General features: G+C 42.0%; 1 protein-coding gene across 1 annotated transcript in view; it reads left to right on the forward strand.

Moving 5' to 3' along the window:
- The window catches only part of KALRN (kalirin RhoGEF kinase), a 464,489-nt gene that overhangs the window by 203,689 nt on the left and 237,299 nt on the right, over positions 1–23,501 (forward strand). Inside the window, exons 6-7 of the mRNA XM_026054352.1 lie at positions 11,833–11,955; positions 21,393–21,584. Of these exons, the coding sequence (XP_025910137.1) occupies positions 11,833–11,955; positions 21,393–21,584 (315 nt within the window). The remainder of the gene's footprint in view (positions 1–11,832; positions 11,956–21,392; positions 21,585–23,501) is intronic.

Genomic DNA, 23,501 nt, shown 5'->3' on the forward strand with positions numbered 1-23,501 from the left:
TCTTTTGTATGAGGAAAGAYTAAGTGAGCTGGGCTTGTTTAGCCTGGAGAAGAGAAGACTAAGAGCAGATCTGATCAACATGTATAAGGACCTGAGGGGAGAATGTAGGCAGGATGGGGCCAAACTCTTCTCAGTGGTGGCCAGTAACAGAACAAGAGGCAATGAATGCAAGTTGAAACACAGAAAGTTTCATATGCATGTAAGGAAGAACTTCTTTACTATGAGGGTGACAGAGCCCTGGAACAGGCTGCCCAGGGAGGCTGTGGAGTCTCCTTCTCTGGAGGTCTTCAAACCCGTCTGGATGCCACCCTGTGCCATGTGCTCTGGGTGTCCCTGCTGGAGCAGGGGAGTTGGACTGGATGATCTCTAGAGGTCCCTTCCAACCTTAATGWTTCTGTGATTCTGTGTGTGTGTAAAATCTTCTGCCTCACTTGCATCCTGAATAGAAAGATGAATCCTATGTAGTCTGTAGGCTTCAGTCCAGGAACCTGCATGCTGGGACTTGAAGTCTTGCAGGCAGTGGATGTGAATTAAAGATGCAGATTGCTGATACCAGCTCTGTTTAATGTGGAGTAGGCGTCTGACAGGTTGCTGATGCCATCTTCAATTTGCTGCCCCCAGTCAAAACAGAAGCGTTGCCAGAGCGGGAAGTGATCCTGGGGGGCTCTGTGGGAGATGTTCATTACTTTGACCACTACTGGTCATCCTTAATAAGATCCCGTTCATAGTATCTGTAGGAAAGAACAGATTTTGCAAGATCAGGAGATCATTATCGAAGTTTTTCACTTCTCTCAGAGCACAAACAGAGCTCATTTCTGCTAATTGGACTGTAAAATGAAAATGTCCTTTTTATTAGTAATGCTTTAGAGGAGCTTCCAGCTTTTTTACARTGTGAACCTTGTATCCTGCTACTTTCTTATTTATCAGTCAAGGCCACAGGGGGTCTTCTCCTGTGTACCACTAGAATTGCGAACATTTGCTTTTCYGCCTTTCCATCCACCAGTAGAAAGTTTCAGAACAAACCTAGTAACAACAGGACAAATTCACAAGTACACGCCCACTGCTTTGTGCTGCTCCTCCAGCCGATGGCAGCTACAAACCAGATTTGYCATCTGGTTAGAGGAAGTGTGGGATTTCCTGGCCTGCTGAGCAGAGCAGCAGCRGGAACTGGAGAAATACACATCAGAAATCTTCTTCCTGGTGGGTATTATTGGGGCAGTGAATGTCACCTAACCCTTGTTGCAACCATCATTTCCTTAGCCATGGAGGAGGACCATCAGGACCTCTTTTGGAGCCTACTGCTGGTATTGCTGCWGCTGACGCAGTGACTCTGTTGCTGTTGATGTTTCTGTGGTGCAACCTTCCTTCCCTAACACTGGGACCTGAGTTTACACTCAGTGGGCAAAATACATAAGAATCTCCCYGACGATATTAGTGGCATTGATTTTTAAGATAAGGGCAGCCGTCCCTCAGGAAGAGTAACCATCTGCCAGAGACTGATTGCTTTTGAGCTGGACTGCTGCAGTAAAATGAAAGCACAAAGGATTCTAGGTTCAAAGTGAAAAATGGGGGAATTAAAAGCCATGGGGGTTAACTGCCTTGCCTCCTGCCACACGGGAAGCCAGTCCCGAAGCAGGAGTCGTAGGAGTCCTCATCTGATATGTAAAATGGTGTGCTTTCCACCTTTCTTAATCCATCCATCCTGCTGGGTGCTGCCAAATCTGTTTTTTTCTTTTAGGCAGCTAAGTATGCTGCCTGCGCCTCATGTGGAACGGAACCCGATCCTTGTGATGGGAACGCAAACACAATAACAAATCCTTGCTCCGCTGCTACAAGCAGGGGCACGGAAGGCCTGCGCGTTTCCTCCACGCTCGGCGATCCCTGGAGCACAGTCCGGGCCATCCGGGGCCGCTTGCCATCGGATTTGCATCCATCACACTCACAACCTTGCGGTGCCAGAGGGCAGCGTGTGAGCCAAGAACGACGCAGGTCCTGCCCGAGGTTTCCCAGCCTGCCCTTTCCGAGCTGTGAGGAAGCGGGAGCCCGCCCGGAACGCGCCTGCCGCGGCCCCAATGGGAACGCTGTGTGCTGGACTATTTGCAGTTTCCTGCCGCCACCATCACAGGCGTAGTTACTATTCCTCCTGCTTCCTCCTTGCAYGTTAGAATGGATCCAAAAATAATTGTCAGGCACTATGTTCTGGTGGAATATTTTTGCATTTGAACAAATTTCCTCTCTGTTTTTGTTGCCAATTTTGATAGTGTCTCAAGGCTGTTTCAGCTTCTCCAACTTGGCATTGGTGCGAGGTACAGGAATGCTCTCCTAATCACTGTGGCAAAAGAAAGTGTTTTGGCATGGGAATACAGACTTGAAACTTATTTTTAAGGATGAATATGGCTTTTTACAACCAAGAGGTTTGTTTAGCTAATGAAGACAAGGGGGCCCAAATCCTCTACAGGACAAGCCTACAGTAAAAGCGAGGAAAAAAAAGTGGCTTTTATATTTATTGCTTTGATCCTGGGGAAGGTTAGGTGATAAGAGCCTAGTTGTCAGGAAACCAGGCAATTAAACTGCGCACGTGGTTTAGATTTATTGCTCTGCATCTTTCAGATGTAACTATGTGATTATTGCCTCTAAATGAATGTCTTCCTGGCTTGGATGAAATGCTTTAAATGACCCACACTTGGCAGAACTCGGGGTCTTAAAAGTATACAGTAAATGAGCCTTTATATCTGTTTATAGGGAGTGCACGATGGTGGGTGTGTGGTCGAGCAGTTGCCTCCCCCGGAGCCTGCAATGGGGAAAAGGGGAAACAGGGAGCACAGTCCCGGGATCGCTCCGAGAGCCATCAATGTCATTTGTAAACGATTCAAAGCCATCTCGCTCTGCCTTTTCTTCTCACACATCACATTATACGCACCAGGAAAACTACTTCAGAAGTGTTTTCTCAAACCTTTGTGCATTGCGAGGCCTCTCCATGTTACCTGATGCCTAAGCCAGGCGCCTTGCTCCTTAGGCAGTAATTGGAAAGGTGTCCTGAGCAAAATGGTCCCAGGTAGAGGAATTTAGGTTAATTTATCGCCAGTCAACACAAACTTCCCACTGCTGATTTGGGAACTGGGATAAATAAAAGCGAATGATCAACCAGTTACATAAACACCCCCCCACAAGCGCCCCASTGCCCAGTTCAGAACCAGCTGGTACCGGCTAGTACTGACTTAGGCCGCTCTGTGGCCACCGCCTCTTGGTTCCCACAAAGCCAAACGTGGCCAGCGGTGCTGGACCTGGTGCTGCTCTTGGAAACCCTCAYCCCCTGCCAAATGGGCCCTGAATATCCTTCCACGCCGCAGGGTCAGAATTTGCTGTGATGGGTGAGCTGGGTTTTATTTTATGGATTTTAATCTTTTTATCAACCAAGTTGCTTACCGAGGTAGCCGCCAAGGCAGCCCCACGAGGATGGTGTGGAGGTTGTGCAGGAAGTGTTGAGTTCTGTTGTGCCCCATGGCGCCTCCATCCCTGCTGTGTGTGGGAAGGAGAGAAGCGCTCAGGGAAAACGCTGATCCAGCTGGTTTATGCAGTGTCCCAGGAAACTTACGTTGTCATCCTCAAGGTATCACCCTGTGGGGTAGGAAATGATTGACCGTCCCCTGCCCTGGGATCCACCAGAGCCACCATGAAAGGCGACGGAAAGGCAATGCCCGCGGCTCTGCGCCCGTGCGTGCAGCCCGGCGCTGGCCTGGATGCCTCTTGAGATGTCACAGTTGAAAACCGGCCTTTAATCTACAGTTGTATCTCGGGGCCCCAGGCCCCTGTAATTTTGGTAGGGGAAATTCCACACGTCTGATATAAAGCAGTCAACATTTGTCTGGCTGTTTTGTTTTTAATGGCAGCTATTTTGAGTCACTGGAATGTCACACATTATGCTGGGAATAGAATCAAAGTCTATAAAGTCACCGAACTCATGCAGTATTTTCAGCTTAATGAAATTTATTATAAATGTCACAGATGCTGAAAAGTGAGAGCAAAATTCCTCATTTAGGGGAATCAGTSTGTTCTCTTCAGATTTTCTTTCTTTCCATTCATGAAACTATGCTCTATTTATCTCTCTTAGTATTACATTTCCTATCCAGCCAATGAATTAATTTGCACTTAGATAGCAAGCAGTTTTCTGCAGATGATATATGCTCAGGAAAGGCAGTTTCCATTTTCTAAGGAAAAGAAAATCCTTTCCAAGAATGCCTGAGTGTTTGATGTCACTAAGTCTAGTGGAAAGGTACAATATTTCAAAAAGAAAGAAAAAAGGGTGAAGTAAATACATGGATGCATAAAATATGCCCCAGTATTATTAGTCATATTTATGTGTTGACTATCTGTAATTTTCTCCCACCTTCAGGAGTAGAATTATTGCTTCTCTATTCAGCGTTACAGGAATCTTATGCCTTGCTTTGTGCATGACTGTGGCTTGGTATCTGTCAGGATAAAAACATGGATCTCTTACTCTGGCATTTAGTAGGAACATTCAGCGTGAGTATGTTAGAAACAGTGCTCTGACATTAATACAATGCTATTTGTCACGCCACACATCTAACTAATTTTCTAGCGGGTTGACAGTTGGGCCCATTGTCTGGAATAATTTAATGTGCTATAGTTTAAACTCACTGTACTCTATGAATCATATACACAGATATTTATAATGGAAAATCTGTGTTCATGCAGTGCTGAGGTTATCCAAATACAGCTGTGGGCCTGAATCTTCAGCTGGTGTAAATTCGCCTCATTGGAAYGACACCAGTTCACCCTGGCCATGGACTCTGCTGAACACATGTGAAAGGGAAAGATCTGGCAGAAGCAGCATCTTGTCCATCACCATCTGTAAACAAGGGACAGATAAACAAGCCCCTGACTTAGCGAAGTGTTAAAATGTGAACTGAGTTCTCACTTAAAACTACAAGTACAGTACTTTGATTTAATTAAGGCTGTATTTATAGAATGGTAACAGAGTTACAGTGGTTTGAGATTATTATATTGAAGCAGTTTTCATCAATAGTGTTGGTTCATGAAAAAGGGAAATGAGTTACTGAAGTTTTCTTTACCTCCCAGATATATTCTGTAGCCAGTATAGTCCTGTCTCAGAACAGCCAACTGTACTGAGTGTAACAGGATCCTGAGTGCACTAATAAGCCCTAACAGCCTAGACCTCCCTTTCCTGAGGTCTCACCTTAACTCTGCCCAGAGTCTCACTTCAGCCCAGGCCTGCTTGCCCTGCTCCCTCACTCTGGGATCGACCATGGACTCTGTCCCGTTGCTCGGCTCCCTGTCCCTTAGGGAGCAGAAGGCCCTGGCTGAGCTCTGACAGCCCGCACCAGCCCTCTGGACTGCTYGGTTGACCTCAGACACTTGAGCATGCGGATTTTGTGTGTGCCAGGTGAATGTCTGGATTTATTAGACTGCTGGAAGACACTTGGTTCTTGTATGCTCCTCTTCGGCGGTGCTGCATTCCGATTCCATTAGCCCTATCCAGGTATATGGGAGACCAAAGTATGGCCTGTTCCAGTTGACCTGCACTTAGGATTTTTGTCTGGAGGCATTAAGAGATTTTTGATTAACTGATTTTTTTAAAGGTGATTGTGACATGTAAATCTTTCCAGGGTCAGAGCCTTTCACATCTGACAAGAGACTCTACGTACCACAAATATGCTGTGTGGTATTCTTTTTGTTGAAATATTGGCAACACACAGTTGTAAGAGATGCAAGGAATATGGCTTGATTTATCTTTAATTGAATTTTGGGGAATATTTCAAATTCACTTGATGAGATAGGAATAGACCTTGTAGTTGGAAACTTTGTGAGCCTCAAGAGAGTGACTCTGGCAGTTACTCCTTTGTGTATGTTATTATTTTGTTTATATTGTGGAAATATATTAAAATGAACTTGTTCATGGCCTCAGAGTGAAACTTTCCACTTTCTGGTGTACATTAACCAATTTAATGTGGGTTGGATGGTTCTGACAATCCAGGACATGCATGCACTTTTACATGGGCTTTGCAGCAATGCATTTACCTACAGTGATTTCCAACCCGTGCACCATGGTTACTGAGTTGAAAAGTGATCAGCAAAGCAGATTTATTGTCCATAGACAATAATTTGTTATATACTTGCCTTGAAAAAACTTTGCGGAGTCCATAAATTGCAAAAGTTTAAAAAGCATTCAAGTAACGGGCTATATTATTTAATTTCAGTCAGGTTGTGTAACTGCTTATCTGTGCTTTTCTCCATAGCAGTATATGGAGACAGAGTGGGAGAGTGTATTTATGGCTGGTGTATTGTGTAACATCAGTGTGATTCTGTAAAGACCTATCAGTTTATCGTGAAACCTTCCCTCATACGCACTCTTGAGTTTGCACTTGTTACTAAGAACGTAGTTTGAGTTGTGTTTGGCAGAGCAAATCACTGAACACTATTGGTCTTTGTCACTGTTTTTGCAGGATGTTATCAAGAAAAAAGATAGCAAAGAAGTAGCACAGGAAATACAGGTGTTGATTCAGTAGTTGTTGCTCTCATTCTTTTATCTTCCTATGTGGAAAAGCAGAAAGAGTTGGGCTCGCTCAGCCTAGTGAAAACCAGCAGGAGAGGACATGAGTGCTTCCCTATGCACACCAGAAAGGGGAAACACCTGGGAAGGAGGAGAGCTCTTATGTGAAAGGACAATGTTAATAAAAGAGCAAATGTGTATAAACTGACTGTAAATCTGAGTTAAGTCAGAGAGATATGAAGAGTTCAACAATAAGAGCAGAAGGTTTCTGGAACTATTTCACAGGAGGAGCTGAGCTGCAATATTTGACTAGTTTTCAGATGCAGCTTCATGACTTTCTGAAAGGAATTGTATGCTGTGCTTGGCTGCCAGTAGCAGTGACTGGACTCAACCTGAACATCCCTTTGGGACCTCTTTTCTTGATATGCATCTGATATTGTTCAAGATTGTGTGGCTRTAACTGTTGTCATTCTCCTCTTACTTACGAGTATGAGCTTGATATTTGTGGCCCAAAATTATGGAAAAGATGATTAGCTACAAACAAATTCATAATTTTTTCCAGTCCTAGGATACTGATAGATTTGGGAATTATTATTTGGGGATTTTTTTATCATGTATGAACAAATTCATTAATAAATAAATTAGCTCACTTGCTGCTGAAGTGCTTTAAACATGAGGACTGTAATGCAGCCATCACTGCCACTTGGTAGAGGGTTTGTTGCCAGCCAAGTGACAGGAACGTCATCCCGTGGTGCTTATAGTCACTGCTCCTGGATCCCACACCACCACTTCTCAGTGAGCACTGACAAAAGCCAGAGGGCAGAGATTGCTATTTGACATGATGTTATAAATCTCATTTTATCGGAGGTAAGGCCGGCCTGCACGCACAGTCTGCATCCATGCTGTTCCATATCCGTATGTTTCTTCTCTGTTTTCAAACAGCTGTTCTTCTATCTTTCTCACTACTTTGCCAGATGCTACAAATATAAGGAAAATGTGGAGCCCCTTTCTCCCTCCATAAGACTTTTTCATGAAGGACTTGAGACCTGCTGTTTGGTCTAAGGCTTAACCCAGATTTTCTTGGTAACTCATCAACTATGACAACAAAACAAGGTTTTAGAAGCGCCTTGAAGGACGCTAAGTGGGCTTCACAGTTGCCAGTTGTAACAAGGTTGTGAGAGGCACAATTCAATTTCCTGTCTTGCAAGCAAAGACAAATGACGTCATGCCCATATACTTGTTTTTTTCTGCATGCATGTTATTAATGATGGTTGGGGTAGATGCTGAAGCAAAGCTTTGGGAGGAGACCCTTTGGAATCTTCTTGGCTCTCATGATTCTCTTGTAATGGACTAATTCCATTAATTAAATGTAAATATTCTTGCACTTAATATCCTTCAGCTTCTAAATTTGCTTTCCTTTATGTATTGCTAGAGACAGGGACTACAAGAAATAATCGCCTTGAATGTTTCCAGCGAGCTTAACCTCTTCCCTACAGCCATGGGGCCTTCCCATCTCCTCCCCTAATCAGTCATTGCAAATTCTAACTGCATAATCAGTGCCCGAGTCTTCCGGAGCAGTGCTGAGAAGTACCAGTCTGGGAGACATTGAGGCCTTTTGCTTCTTATGTTTTAAGCTATACAATGTCCRTCCTTAATTATTCTGCACTCTCATTTAGTGTGCATTCAAGACTGCACGAGTGATTAGCAGACATAAGAGAAGAATTAACAGCACAGCAGCCAGCACTAACTACTCAAATTAAAAAAAAAAAGACAGAAGAAAATTACAGAACTATTAGCATTAGTTTTATCATGATCACTATGCTAGTTTTGTTAGGGTGGCGTTTTTCATGAATGGGATGAGATCCCTTGATAAAGTGCTGTGTAAGAACAGGAAAAAGAGAGTTAGATGACACCCCTTATCTAAGCCGATCTAGCAGGGCAGCCTCTGTGATTTACTGCACTAAAAACCTTCACTTCTTTGACAGGGGAACTAACTAATTAAAGGATGTTTAACAGCTTTTCCGGGAGTCCAAGTGAACCCTTTGATACCGGAGCTCTCTTTGTGCGGTTGAGTAAAATAGCATGGTTGGGTCATTGCCATACTCACATCACAACCATTAGTGTGTTYTAATTAAGCAAGCTAAGCAGTGTGCTTATTTCAGGAATACAGGAAGCATCGGTGTTTCTCATGTGGAAAACAAGTTTTGCTTGAAAGCTTTCAGCAAATATTGCTGGTAATATGGGCCAGGCCAAACAATGTTGACAGGGCTTTGTGCTGAACCCCCTGGCCACCCATTGCTGGCCCTCACAGCATCATCACAACTTGCCCAGCATCTGGTATTTTCATCAAACCTCACTTCCAAACTCATGTTATTATAAGCAAATAAGAAGTCTGTTCATAGGCTTTGTGGCTGAAAGAAAAAAGTTTGAAAACACAATCCTCTAGGTCTCAAAAGCAAAGAAAATGAACCCACATGTTCCTTTTGAAATCCGGTGATTATTGTGATAGGACTAGCGAGCGGTGGGGTTTGGGTGATATGTATCACTCATGTGCATCCTCCATTAGGAGGGTGAAACTAGAGAGTTCTCCACATCAGCAGAGTTGTTCGGTGAACAAAACAGGATCTCTGTGAGAGGCGTCTGCGGYGTGTGGGGTCAGTGAGCACGAGGCAGAGCTGCCTGAGAGGGCAGTGAGGGACCCAGCCTTGCAAACAAAAGCAGTGCACACAAACCAAAGCAGCCCTGTGCCCAGGCTGTGCTGCTCTTCAGGCTCTGGCCAGTATATCCATGCAGCCCTGGACTGTGCGATGTAGAGGTACCACTCAGCTAGAACTGCGTGGAGTAATTCAGATATAGGGATGCATTGCACAATGTGACATACCTGCTATTTTGGAGAGCCGTGGCCGCTGTGACAAAGCAAGAGTGATGCCCAAGTGCTGCCTGTTACTAAACCAAACACAAGGAATATTTTTACTGAGCAAAGTTCATCATTAACCCTCTTTCAGGCTGTAATGAGTCTGCATCTCTCCTCTCTGGCGTCTTGCTTCATTTTTTCCCTCCTCCAAAGCACATGAAACTGGAGACAACTTCTGAGCTTTCAAGCTATAGAAGTTTGCAGAAGGTGAAGTGAGAGACTTCAGACCATGTTGATGGGAGATAATTTGCCACAACTATAGACAATTTGAGAAAAAATATTTTTTATGAAGAATACCATAGAAAGATTCAAAATCTAAAACAAAAGTCCAAGTCTCTTCCTAAATCTATTGTCTGTGAATAAAGGTTTAAAAATACACTGTTTTCATCATGTGTCTCATCACAGGCCTCGTCATATGTCGCTAAAAATTCCTGGAGGTCACCCTTTCAACTGCTATTGCGTGTTTCAACTGATTAAATAAGATAAAAAGATTTGTCTCTTATTTTTTTTCTCCCTAATATCAATTATTATGTTTTTAAAGGCATAACCATGGCTTAACTTAACTTAAATGCTCATCCAATAATGCAGCTATAGAGAAGATGGGAGAAATKCTTCCTATCCACAGAACAGTTGATACTGTTCAAATGACTCATTTTAAACAGATTCTGATCATAATCATAAAATATTAGATTTACTGTTTATTTTCAGTGGATTGCTGCCAACTTTCTTCTCCCTAAATGCCTTACGTTTGTTTAAAATATTTTAAAAACTTCACATTGAACATATATCTACTTATGACTAATCTGTATTGGATTCTAAATGGAGATGTAAAATCTTTTTGTTGAGATGTGAACTTTGCCATTRTAGAATTTTTCTCTCTTGGCTTTATGGTATTGTTTTTCTTTAAGTTTCAAGTGTGACAAATTATTTTGTGCTTATATTGCTTACTAATTCTTAATAAAATGAGAAAAAAAGAAATCCAGTGAGAGAGCTTTAGATTGCTCCTCAGGTTATAGTTTGTTGCTGCAGTCTGCTTGGCTGTGGTACTGTTGGAAGACACTAACCTTATCCTGGCAACACTCGTCAGCTGCAACATACAGTGCTTGAACCCTGGGCCCTGTCCGTTTTTCAGCTCTCATAGACCCCAAACCTCCTGATTCAGTGCTGAAGAACAAAACTGCTAAGGACATATGAGTTGTTTAATAAAGATTTAGACTAATCCCTCCTGAGTGAGGTGGCTTCTTTGAAGCAACAGCATTTGCCTTTTCCTCCTTAAATGTTCTCTTCCAGGAAAGGGACTGTTCTGACCTAACCTCCGCTGTCTCTATAATTTGCTTTTCTTTTAATGAATTAATAAGTTTTTTTTTTTTTTATGATCAACAAGGAGGTCCCAGATCTGCTGCAGGGATAGAGACAACATGCGTGAAGAAAGTTGGAAAGGATTCTGTAACAGAAGTGTTTGCAGAAAAGAAATCTGAGCTTGTAATTTGCCTGCCCAGCTGTAGCCGGTTCCCATTTTCAAAGCCTGCAGTCTGTAACACAACACAGAACAAGCCAAAACATAAACACACCTTCCTCCTWGCTCACTCCTGACAGTTTGTAATAAATGAACATGTTCCAGGTTTAAGTGTTGCATTAACATGCTACAGAAAAGGGAATGAGTTGCATCAGGTTTGTTCACTGTATTTGTAACTGTGGCTGAGGTACTGAACTGTTCATTTCTCTTGGAAATACCTTTGGAAGTGGGAGAAGTCTAAATGTGTACAATTTATAGATATTAATAAAATACACTTTTTTTGTTCTTCATCCCAAAAATAACAAGTAGAAGATAGACTAGGTTTTGGCTGCAGAGTAGGAAAGATCTAGGAAATGTAAGTGTAGGAAGTCAACTGGCTGTTTGGATATAGCATTTGGAAACTTTATATATAGACTAAAAAGAAAAAAGGCAGGAGGAAGAAAATCTCCTCAGTAATATTCATGGAATTTTGGGACCATTTCTGAGGGTGCTTTATGAACCACTAGCTCTCCAGTCAATAAAGTAACCTCTGATTTAGGTACCTCTGCTGCCATCTTTCTATATGTGAAATTCCTATTACAGAAAAGGACTGTGGTGTCAACTTACCAAGAAACATAGTTATGATTTATGTTTCCTGACCTATTATTCTGCTTATAACAAAAGATGGTGATAACTTGAATGCTGCCACTCCTACACAACAGTTTATTTTGATAAGAAACATTTCTGAGGCAACATGGATTAGATTTTTTGTCTGTGTCACATATAAATCTGTCTCAGAACTACGGCCTCCTGTGTTTTGCACTTGCCCTGKTTTTTTTCGTCCTTCACTAACGCTGTCTCTCTTTGTGTGTCCTGTGTGACTATTTCTAGATGTTCGACTGGATCAGCCACAACAAGGAGCTGTTCCTGCAGAGTCACACGGAGATCGGCGTGAGCTACCAACATGCCCTTGACCTGCAGACGCAGCACAACCACTTTGCCATGAATTCCATGGTGAGCTCGGGACGCGCTGCGCCGGGCRGGGGGTGTGACTGAGGAAGGGGCAGGCATGTGAGACCATCTCCTGTCCAGAGGGAGCTCTGGACCCTTGTGAGGAACGTAAGGAAGACCAGACCAGGCTTTGCAGGCAGCAGCCTTTGTTCAGGGAAGCACAGGGTCTTGCTCAGTCCGTAGACATACTGATAGACAGTTATTTCCTTCATTTAAGACCAGCAGAGGCCTGTACAGTTTGTTGTCATTTTGGAGAACAAATACAGTATTTTTAAAGTTTTTGACATTATTCTGACATGAGAAGAATTTCAAAGCTGTGGTGGGTTTTGGCTTTTTCAAATTTTTCAAAAGCTGATCGGTCAGTGCTTTTCAATGTGAGTTGACTTACTTGGGGTGCAAAAAAAAATTCTCATTCTGTCCTGGTATAAGGTGTTTGAGTCTGGAAACTGCTGGGCTTTCAGTACAGAAATTGGGACAGAATGTATCCATGTTTGGATTGTTGCACTTAGAAAAACGTTCATGTTTTCTCTGTTGAAGCTGCACATCATAAAGAGCAGCTCCCTCTGAGTGCTGTTAAATGCACACAAAAAAATCCCCCCAGTCACCTGGCTCCTATAGATGGGCCCCTTTGTGCTGTGTGTGGTCAGGCTACGTTCGCAGGGGTGCTGGGACCTCAAAAGTTATTGGCATTTAAGTTTGGGGTTTAAGGCACTAGAGAAATACACCCTAGGGCACTGCCAAGGGGCAGGGTACTTCAGAGCAGCCCTCTGATGAAATGTGAAACAGAGGTCCAGACCACTTAAGGCCATTGTAGACTGTGCACCACTTTTATAAGATTACAAGTGCTAACGCTGATGTCCTGGCCAAATTCCAGCACAAGTAATTAAATTTTCTGACCTAAATTCCGCCTGCTGCTTCAACATACCTAGCAATTCCTTAGGAAAGCTGTCTGCACTCACTAGGGTGATACATAACAGTGGAAGTTGACAAAGGTTTATCATGTAAATTAATATAATTATTGTATTTTTAATTTATTTGAGCACTGAAAAATAGGCTCTAGGCAAATGATTGTTAAATTTAGAATCAGAAAATACTATCTAGCATAATACAAGGTARCACATCCCCTATATATCATTCCTGTTTGCAGAATTTGATAATGTGCTGTTTACATTATCCAAAAATGTGTCCTGGAGGTTAATGCATAAAAAGTCACTTGGATTATGAGAGATGCAAAGTCAGTCATAATGCTTTAGAAAACATTGTCAGAAGAGTCAAGCTGAAGTACCTGCCTCTATCCTTTATCCTTTCTGTGGTAGTCTTGTGTTATGTTGTTAAAATAACTAGGAACTGAACTTGAAAAGAGATAATTGCTTTAATAGAAAATTAATGAGTGGCGGGGAGGGTGCCACCTAATGGAAGAAAAGTTAATTTCCTTCATTCCTCTGTCCCCGAGTGAACTCTTGGGAATGAGTAAAGCCCTGAGACATTTGCAAGGAACTTGGGAGACCTTCTGAGGCCATGGCCACCTCCCTGCTGCCCAACTCCTGGCTGCCAGAGCTGCCCAGGAGAGACCTGTTCTGCTAGGGGGAATAGTCTGGGGTGGATGATGTGTCTCCCATTTTGCTCCGACTCTGGTACAACCCCTACGCATTGACATATGACACACATATAGTCATWTGGACCATATGGTCAGCAGGGCTGATACAGAAGGGAGGGTCGTGTCCTCTATCTCTTAGCACAGAGGATCTAGCTATGTGGATGAGCATGGTGAGGGGGAATTTTTAACTTCCAACCTGTAAGTATGGTGGGAGGTGACACTCAGTTCTGCACTAATTAATTGGGCTCAAATGTATGGCTGTGTGAAGAAACCTGTTATATATTTCATTTAGATTCATTTCAGATACATTTCAACTGTCAGAGGTTAACATAAAGAATTGAGATGTCATCATTGATAGTAGGTCCATGTGGGGATGGGGAAAGACTTCAGAAATGTTTCAGGATATAGGTGCAACTCAGGACTGTAATGAGTCTCAGTGATCTTTATAAAACATATCAGCATTTCATGCATGCTGGAAATTCCTCATGATCAGAAAAGTTTCTCAGAACTCTCCTGATTGCYGAAGATCTTTATTTGGATTGATTTTCTTCATAACGGTCTTACAAGGGAGGATTTTAATGTCAGGATCGCACAGTTTGGTCATGGATGTCAGTTTTACAGCTTAGTGAGGTTGGTCCTGGGGTTTCCCACTGGGAACTGAACAGAACTTCTACCTTGTAATGGAGCCCAGAAAGCTTCGGCATCCTGTTTGTGGAGTGGCAGACGTGGGTGTTGCTGTGTGAAAAGAGGTTTGGAAACTGGTGGAAAAGGGCTGGTAATCTTAAACTCCAGGCTATTTAAACTACCTGTGTATGCATGTATGTGACTACACTGTGCTCATATCCATATAGTGCTGTAGTTACCACTGATGGTCTTGAAGTAGATTTTTTAAGAAAAATGTCGAGTGCTTCCTAGTGTCTCCAGAAACTGGTAATACAAACACATGGGTGTTAGCATGCAGGACACATCAGCTTGCTGCATAAGGGTGTCGGGCTGCATACTAGTCACTGCAGCTGTGCAGAGCATGCAGGAAAAGCAGCAGCAGGAGGAGACTGAAATGAAAATGCCCCTTTCCTGACTCCTGTGCTAGATGTGGGTTTGTGAGCTGGTGAGTGCCGGAGCTCTGTGGGAGTGTGGTGGAAACCCTGCATAGAGAGGCTGAAGCCTTTGGTCAGCACAAGAGCCAGTGATGGGCAAGGGTGGCCTGGGGACAAATTGACTTCCTCGAATTAGGCGAGTTTGGAGAAAGATGGTTGGGAATCTGAAGCATTTGAGCATAGTGGCAGGATGTTATTTGCCCCAGGACTGCACAGCAATTTGAGGCATACTTGGATTGCTGGGARAGTGAGGCTGGAAATACAGGTCAGGTCTGCTTAACCTCTAACAACATACAAGTGATGGAGAGTTTTTCTGGGGACAGAGATATTAGTGGCAAATACTATCACAGCTAGCTGTAGTTTTTTGGGGCAAGATATACAAAGGTTGTGGTCTGTATACTTTATGAGTTTTTTTAATGCACAGGCTGCTTGGTTGCCCTTTTTCTGCAGTATAATTGTCTAAGAAATATTATAGGCAATAAATTTGCAAACACAGAGTCACAAGAGAGGTACACACAACAGCATCTTCACTTTGTCGCCTTATTTTTAAACAGTGATACCTTAGTTCAATTGTTCATGTTGCTGTTTGATTTCTGCTGGAGACTGTGAAAATGGCTGGTGGATGTATGTGTGTTGTTTGATAATACTTACTACTATAATAATACTAAGAGATACTGTCGTAACGTCTAGGTCACTATCCTAGGTGCAGTACATTTAGAAGGAAGAAATGTTTTGCCCTGCAGAGTCCGTTGCCAAAGGCTTTGCTCTTACAGTATTTATGGATGTGACTTACCTTTGCACATCTGGAGTCTCATTTAGACTTTTTATTCGAAGTTATCTGCTAAAAAATATTTGTGGGATTAAAGATTGAGATTAAGTAATGTAATACAGAAGTAAAAACCAGAAATCTATAGTTGAAATGAATTTGCTGCTAGATATGTACTTTGTTGTATTTACTATATACTATAAATGTATTTACTATAATTTACATTTACTAACTGACTGTTTCCCAGCCTTTTCATGTCATGCCATGAGCTCAGAAGGGAAACGTTAGGAAGCCTTTGCTGTCCCTCTCCCCCAAAAGAGAATAGGGGACTGCCAGCCTCAGATCTGTTTGCTGTCCTGGATGGAGGATTGTGACATGCCCACGTCTTAAAACTTAACATTCTGGTTAATTTTGATACACATAAGCATTCAGATCAGACAAGCCTTCAAGCTGTCTCATGCTGATTACCAAACTCATTTATTTAGCTACCAAGTATCAGGCTCAAGATACAGAGATTGCCGCTAACATTTAAAACCCAGCTAAATTGCACTGTATCTTTCTTAATATATCTTTTGGTCTCTAAGTCCCGAAGGTGCAACTAGATCATTCTGTTAACTTTTTATCTAGAAATTGCATTTATATTTTTGCTAAAAATTGGTGTAATAATTTAGCTAGTTTTTTTATGCAGTATGTTAGTCCCAGCAACTGCTTGACTGAGAATGATTCAGCYCTCATGGATCTGAGTAATAAACTGGAAGCACTCCTTTTGGTTTTGTGTGTTCCCTCTCCCCAATACATTACAAACATATTTGAAGCAAAGATATGAAGGACAATGCAGCTCCAGCCATTGTAGGTTTTGCAGGAAAAGCCCTATTGACACCAATGGAAGTTGGATCAGATCCTGGATGTTTAAGCAATTTCTTTATTTTTTATTTTTATGGCATGTCTAATGTACTTTAGTCATGGCATTACTAATAATAATTACAGTATTCTTTTCAATTCTTTTGGAAATTACATTGTCTGGATGTCTAATGTTCATGCCTTTGTCTCATACGCTTCCCTGTACATTCCTATAGCATGCTGTGATCAAAGCTCATTCTTGAAAAAAAAAAACAATTTCTTACTCTGTTTTTTACTGTAATAATTGTTCATTAAAATTGAACAATGTGGCATGTGAAAGGGGGAGAGAATATGTATATTTCAGGTAATAAGCTGTAGTCCAGTGTTATTCTTTCAGATAATGACCGTAGATTTTTTCTTTTGTGGTTCAAGCCATAGTTTGTTTTTACTTAATTTTCAAAACAAGAGATTATATTTAGCCTTTATCACGGTGGTATTTTTATACTGAAGCAATAATACATTTCACGATCATAAATATTTAGCTACACCATTTTGTGAGTAATCTCATTAATCTAGTTAAATTACTAGAAGAAACTACAGTGTTTCAATATGACACAAATGATACTGAGGGGARCTCTGCACTAGCTGGATGGTAGAACCTGCTGTTTATTCTAGCTGAAGCTCCTCATATTTCCTTTGCCAGGACCATTCTATGCCTTGTTAATGTTCTTAAAAAATGAGTGTTCAGTTTTTGTGGACCGTAACATGCTGGGCAGTGATCAGGGCAGGAACTGCTGCCCATCCTGCTGCCAGGCAGTTCATTGCCTGACACTGAATAAAGGTGCAGATTGTGGTGAAGCCCCAGGGCATTTCAGACGCATCGGAGTTGTCTAGTAAAGGCTAAGATGTCTTTAAGACTTGCAATGTTTATCACAAGCGAACTGTATTTTTCTCTATGTAGGCTGAGCTAAAATGCCATCCGACGCTATTCGGCAACAGGCTACATGTAATTAGCCTTGTTATAGAAACTTAAAGGCCTTGAAGATATCTCATGGGAATATTGTCACTGAAACGTTCTGCTTGGGATTTATGTGCTGTGTTCATTTCACAGATGGTTTCTGAACTCTCTGAGTAACAGTGTGAGTTGGTTATTTTTTAAGAGCTACTAAACAGTCAAATTTCACCTTTAATTAATGAATCTGTCAAACTCTGCTCTTGTGGCCCACCTTCACTGTTTGCCATGCCAATATCCCAACTAGTTCTCTAGGAAATGAGACCAACACAGCCAAGTTCCTTGCAGATTTCATGTTTCTTACTTTTCCTTCCTAAATGTAAGGTATTCTTTTTATGTGTGCGTGAGAAGAAAGTCTCCAGCTAGAGTGGGAAGGTTTAATTAAGAGGGAAGGTCTCACAGCATGCCTGCAAGATGATCAGGATTGAATTCATGTATTTCCCTGTGGGAGATCATTCCATAGCTGAAACTCTGCTCCTGTCAGTGCTTTTTTGCTGAGACTTAAGGCTGTTGCCTTAACACGTGTGAGGGACTCTAGCCGTGATCACATCTACTGGAAGGAACAGTTAGGTTGCTGCTAATGAAGGTGGGAATTGAGGCCTTGTTTAGGCAGAAGCAGGTTGTGAAATGGTGGATTTGCTCGTATGACATCAGCTATTCTGCACTTGAATGGCATTGCACAAGTATTTCCTAAATTGACATGAGAAATTATTGCATATCATGATACACAGAGCCTTTCCTCCCCCTCTCATTCCCCCAACTGTCTAGTGATCCCTGGGAGGCAAAAAAAACTTGGTTTTGCCTGAATAGTCAAAAACTTTAAGGAGAAAGTCAACAAAAAATAACTCTTACAAAGGGACTGCTTCTGGAAAGGCTGCAAATCTATATAAAATACAGGTTTTTCCCTACAGTGCCTTTGACCTTACTTTTAGACATTAATATATGTTTTTCTCACTGTTTGATCTATTGTTCTCCTGTATAGCCATAAATCAGTGCAGCTTCGCAATCCTCTTTGGGGAGACCTGGTCTGAAAACAATGAGGGCCTCAGGTATTATATAAAATGAGCCGTGTGTGGACCTGCTAGTAGTAGATTTTTCAGCCTAAAGGAAAAATAAAAGTCTCGTCAGTTGCTCTTTTTAATTTACTTCCTTTGGGGATCAAAAGGTCTATATAATAATAATACAGAAAAGTCTCAAATCATTCTGTTCTAGTGATGAGCAAAACCAGAGGGAAAGGAAGGTTTAATTTTGCAAAACATTGATGGTTGAATCTTGGCAACATAGATCTTTGTTCCATTTTACTGAGTGTTACACATCAGAAGATAAAGGTGGAAGAAACTGTCTTACAGCTTTATTTTACCTGAAGGTGAAAAACAAATGTCTTGTTTTTGTGGATCCTGGTCAAGTACTTACTTTTCCTTCCTTCCCAAACTAAATTCTGGGGAGCTTTGAAGCCATGTGTCATTTTACCTCAGTTCACATTGGAGATCCAAATAATGTTCCCCTGACCCTACCTTCCTCAGTAAAAGTGACACTGAGTAAAAGTCCTGTAAAATGTTTAGCGTCTGATATGGTGCAGGGTAATTAGACCGTGTGCTGTTCTGAGTTTCATATTCAAGTCCTTGCTCTGGCTTGGTTTTCCATGAAACCCTCTCCAAAGTCTCCTGTGCCCAAGTCTCAGTTGGGGCTCTCTGAGGTGAAGTGAGATGAAGGGCTGGGCATTGCAATGAGAGCTGCACAGAAGAGGACATCCCACGTGTGCACTTGAATCCCTGCTGCTCCTCGCTCCTTGCCTGCTGGTCGTCAGGCAGGAAGCAGCAGGGGAAGCTCCACAGACTCTTTTCCTGAGCCAGCTCCACTCGGTGCTCTGTGGAAGAAGCTAGGAGCAGGTGGCTCCRGAACAGCTCCTTGCTTTTCGTTGGAAGAGCTATGGAGTAAGTGGGTTGGCTACAGGACAGATTGGTATCCTTCCATGAAAAATCGTCAACTAGGAAAAGGAAATTTCATCCATGAAAATCCTCTTTTCTATATAAAAATTTAACAAACAGACATAACAATATATAAATCTCCCTAACTTAAAAAACAGACTCTAGAAACATCTGCTATATTTCAACTGAACCTACCTTTACTTCTGCTATATAATACACTTACATACTAGCAACAGGGAACCAGAGAATTCACGGTTGTTCTCCTCTCACTGAATCATGCTCATTACATTACAAATACTGAGATTATTCTGCAGGGGAAAAAGTCATAAAACCAAGAAGAAACTGACCATCTTTTATGTGAAATTGAAACTTTAGCAACATTTCCTTCAAATTCCAGATCCAAGTTCCAGATCTTAAACTGGTTTCCAGATCTTAAACTGGTACAACTCATCCAAACTCTTACAGCCGTAGCAATCCTATGCTGCTCTCCACCAGAAGAGCTGAGCTGCAATGGTAAAACCTAACCTTGGCTGAGGCTCGGCCATGGAGACTTCTTTGGGAGACAGGCTTAAATATTTATTAGTCTAAATTACAGTCTCTAACTTGGAGGAACTTAAAGAGGTGCTTGACAGTGTCAATAGTGGTCAAAATTCCAGATAATTACTTTTGTTAAGACACTTTTAAATCCGGAACAATTTTGATCAGTTTTAATTATAAGGAAAAAAAAACCCCAAAATCTTTTTTCTCTTTAGAATTAATCTAACATTTTTAAGCCAAATGAAATTCCCCAGAACTTGCTATAGGATAAAGAAACAATCTAAATTGGAGGCTTATCTTATTTATGTGCCTGCCATCACAGTCTTGTTTCACCAGGGAGAGCAGAAKGGCTGGAAGGGCTGTAGCTCCAGCCTTTTCCCTGTAGCCCCTATGGACGTGGTGCAGCTGCCCAGCGCACTGTGCAGCCCCGCTCTGCCCTGCTTTGCAGCCCAGCCTGGCGCTGGGCCCATCCCTGCCGTGCTCTGCTGGCTTTCATATTTGGGTTGGCAGCTACCTTTGCACATGGTGCTCCGAGTAGCTGCGATGAGTTCCGGCTCCAGCAAACACTTCCACTTCGGATTTATTATTTGTCCTGGAGGAATACTGTTAAAATCATCAGGGCTCTGTGTGTCCTTGTGCATAAGGCTCCTAAGGATTCTGCTCTCTGGAATTCCTGAAGCTCTCCCTGCAACATTTTAATGCGACAAGAGAGCAGGGAGTCAACACTAGCAAAGCCTCTCAAGTGCTGGCCGTTCTCCCTGCAGTGAGAGCAGGGGAAGAAGGAGAAATGTTTACAGCAAATGAAGTTAGAGAAACACAAATAGCTGTCGTTTGTGTTTTCATTGTGCATCTCGGTGTGACACTGTTATGATAACTATTTATTTGAGGCTTATGTTTGTCTGCAGAATTGGGGTTTTATAATGCTGTCCACAGTTCAACTGGAGAAAGAACAATGCTGTCATGGCTTCAGGGCTGAATATAAACCATTATGAAAAATTCTGATGAAAGAATAGAAAATATCTTCCTTTTAGTAGTCTTTTGAGTTCTTCTAAATTCAAAATGTAGTTAAATGATATCTCTGCTGGAGAACAGCTTAAAATAACCTACAGAAAAGATAACATTTTCAAGGAAGAATGTAATTTAATAGCCATTTCTATGGAAACTCTTATTTCTGTAGAATATCCTTACGAGTGTACTTAAATTTTTAAGTTTTGCGTTTTTCTGCACATCTGTTAAGAACTGTCAGAGAGTTCCTGGAGGACAGAACACAAATATTTTATTTCGGAATATGTGAAAGTAGTATCTAGAAAACATGAAGTAATGCAGCAGAAATATCAAAAGCAATGAGTAGACCTTACCAGGGAAGTGAATAACTAAAACAGAGCACCTCACCTAGAATGATTTTACCTAAATAAATTCAGAAATAAGTAAATTCAGGGAGGGAGGATAATGGTGTAGATGTGCAAAAAGATTCCTGGGGGCTGTTTTTTTTAGAGTGGAAGGAAGAATGGCTGCTGTTCATGCATATTTAAACAGGTGCTTGATTGCTTTCAGTGAACTACTTGGCTTTACTCCAGCTGCTGGTGTTTGGAGTGTGTAATGAAGGCAGAGGGTGGTCACGGTGCTTCCTTCTCTTCATTTACGTGTGCTTTTTAATTTCCAGAACGCCTATGTCAACATCAATCGGATCATGTCGGTTGCATCCAGGCTTTCTGAGGCAGGCCATTATGCTTCCCAGCAGATTAAACAAATTTCTACGCAGCTGGATCAAGAGTGGAAGAGTTTTGCTGCAGCCTTGGATGAGCGCAGCACCATCTTGGCCATGTCTGCTGTCTTCCACCAGAAGGCTGAGCAGGTGAGTTGCACATGTGACTGGTAGAGGATCTACTCTGTCTTACAAGTCAGGATTCAATGATGAACCTAAGTTGATTACATTCATTCTCTGATGGCAAGCACTGTTTCGGGGCTCTTTCTTCACTGCCGTTGTACACTTGTTTTTCTAAAAGCCACCAYGAGGGTGTATGTTATGTTTATATTATGACCTGCACTTCAGATGGTTGAAGAAGAAATTACAAGTGATGAGCCAGAAACTTTGTCTCATGAGCCAAGATACAKGTATGGAAAAGTCTAGCCAGAACAATAAAGATTTTCCTTGTTGTTTCTGACCAGAATTAAAATAGTAGTTTTCTTTAATTTTATTTTTCCGTATTTTCTACTGACATCTGGCCATAGTCAAGAATAAATATTCCCTTTAGTGGGTGTTTACTCATGAGCTGTCATGGGACAACTATACCAGGAGGTGCCCAGCAAAGGTGCTTCCATCTCAACACCGTAATGTTTGTCATAGTCTTCATATTAATAATCATCTGTCACTGTTCATAATGAAAAATCAAAAAGAATTGATATGCAGTCTGTAGACTCAGAATGATTGAAATTTGATTTATGACATCATCATTGGGGGGCTTTACAAATTAATCTCTTTTTTTGAATTGTCAGTTTTGTTAGCAATTTATGTGGCGCTGCTAAGATATTTTATCATCTGAAAAGCAACGAGACAGAAAGCTGTAGTTAGTTGTCTATCAGCTAGAAATGATTTTTTTGTTGTCATTCACTTTGTATACTCCCAAAGTGGATGTTTTGCCTCAGCCTTAACTTGGAAAAAAGCTTCAGTGATGACACTTTCAACTTTAGTTCGTTTTTCTTTACAATTGATTCAATGGATCTGGAAAACTCAGTCCTCTCTTGTCAGCTCTTTGAAAAGAACTTAATTTTGTGTTGCCTGGCCGAGGTTTGGCTCTCAGTACTATGGAGAAAAGAAAATTTGCTAATTCTGAATAGCAGTTACCGCTCACTTGCAATGACAGACAGCTCAGGGAGATGGGAGGTGCTGATGTGAAACCTGTAAACTCAACTGGAAGAAAGAAATGTGGGAGACATTGTGGCCATTAGCCAGAATTGGTTGAAGACTTTGCTTCAGTCACTCTGGTAGGGTAAACCAATGACTTGCATGCTAATAGTTTAGTCATAAACACCTTGGTGTGCTGTGAAAAGTGAGGTGGCTGGAAATTGGTCTGTGCCTGAGCCTGTGATCTGTCAAACATTAATTSCAGGTTCAGTTCTCTGTTATTTGGCATCACCCAGGCTTTTACTCAAAGGAATTTCTCAATTACTCAATGAAATTTCTCATTTTATTGTAAGGTTTAGCTCTCTAACGCACATATCAGCAAAGATCTGGGGAAAAACCTACTGTTTCCTCTCGCCCAGACCAAGGCTTTTCTGCTGCCTTTGTTCTGGCAGCAACAGGAGTCTCCAGCCCTGTCTCCCCACACGTGCCCCCGCTTCCCTCCTCCCAGTCGGATACGCAGATTGTCTTTCCTTCGAGCAAGGAGCCGCTCCAGTCGCTTTGTTCATTCCTTCCTACTGATGGAAGTTCCCTGGGATGCCAACAGGAAGCAAGTCTAATGGGACGTGATCTTTCAGCGTTAGGCACGCTACAATCTGCAAGGAAGTTATTGGCTTGGAGCAGAGACTTGTGAAAAATTGCTATGAGCTCCACAATAGGCAAGCCGAGCAGGAAACAACTTGTTTTTCAAGGTCTTTTTCCCCACACAGAAGACCCCACACAGCAAACTGCATAGGATACCATTTGTCTGGCTTAGAAGGATAAAAGGCTGAGTCAGCCCTGCTGGGAATTGAACCTCACATCTGTCTTCACGTGCCTCAGAATCACGTTGCTCTCCTGGCTGTTCCTGCAGATACATGTGGCATGTTG

Source organism: Nothoprocta perdicaria, unplaced genomic scaffold (genome assembly GCF_003342845.1).
Source record: "Nothoprocta perdicaria isolate Ctin4 unplaced genomic scaffold, notPer1 scaffold_0, whole genome shotgun sequence".
NCBI classification, from domain to species: Eukaryota; Metazoa; Chordata; class Aves; order Tinamiformes; family Tinamidae; genus Nothoprocta; species Nothoprocta perdicaria.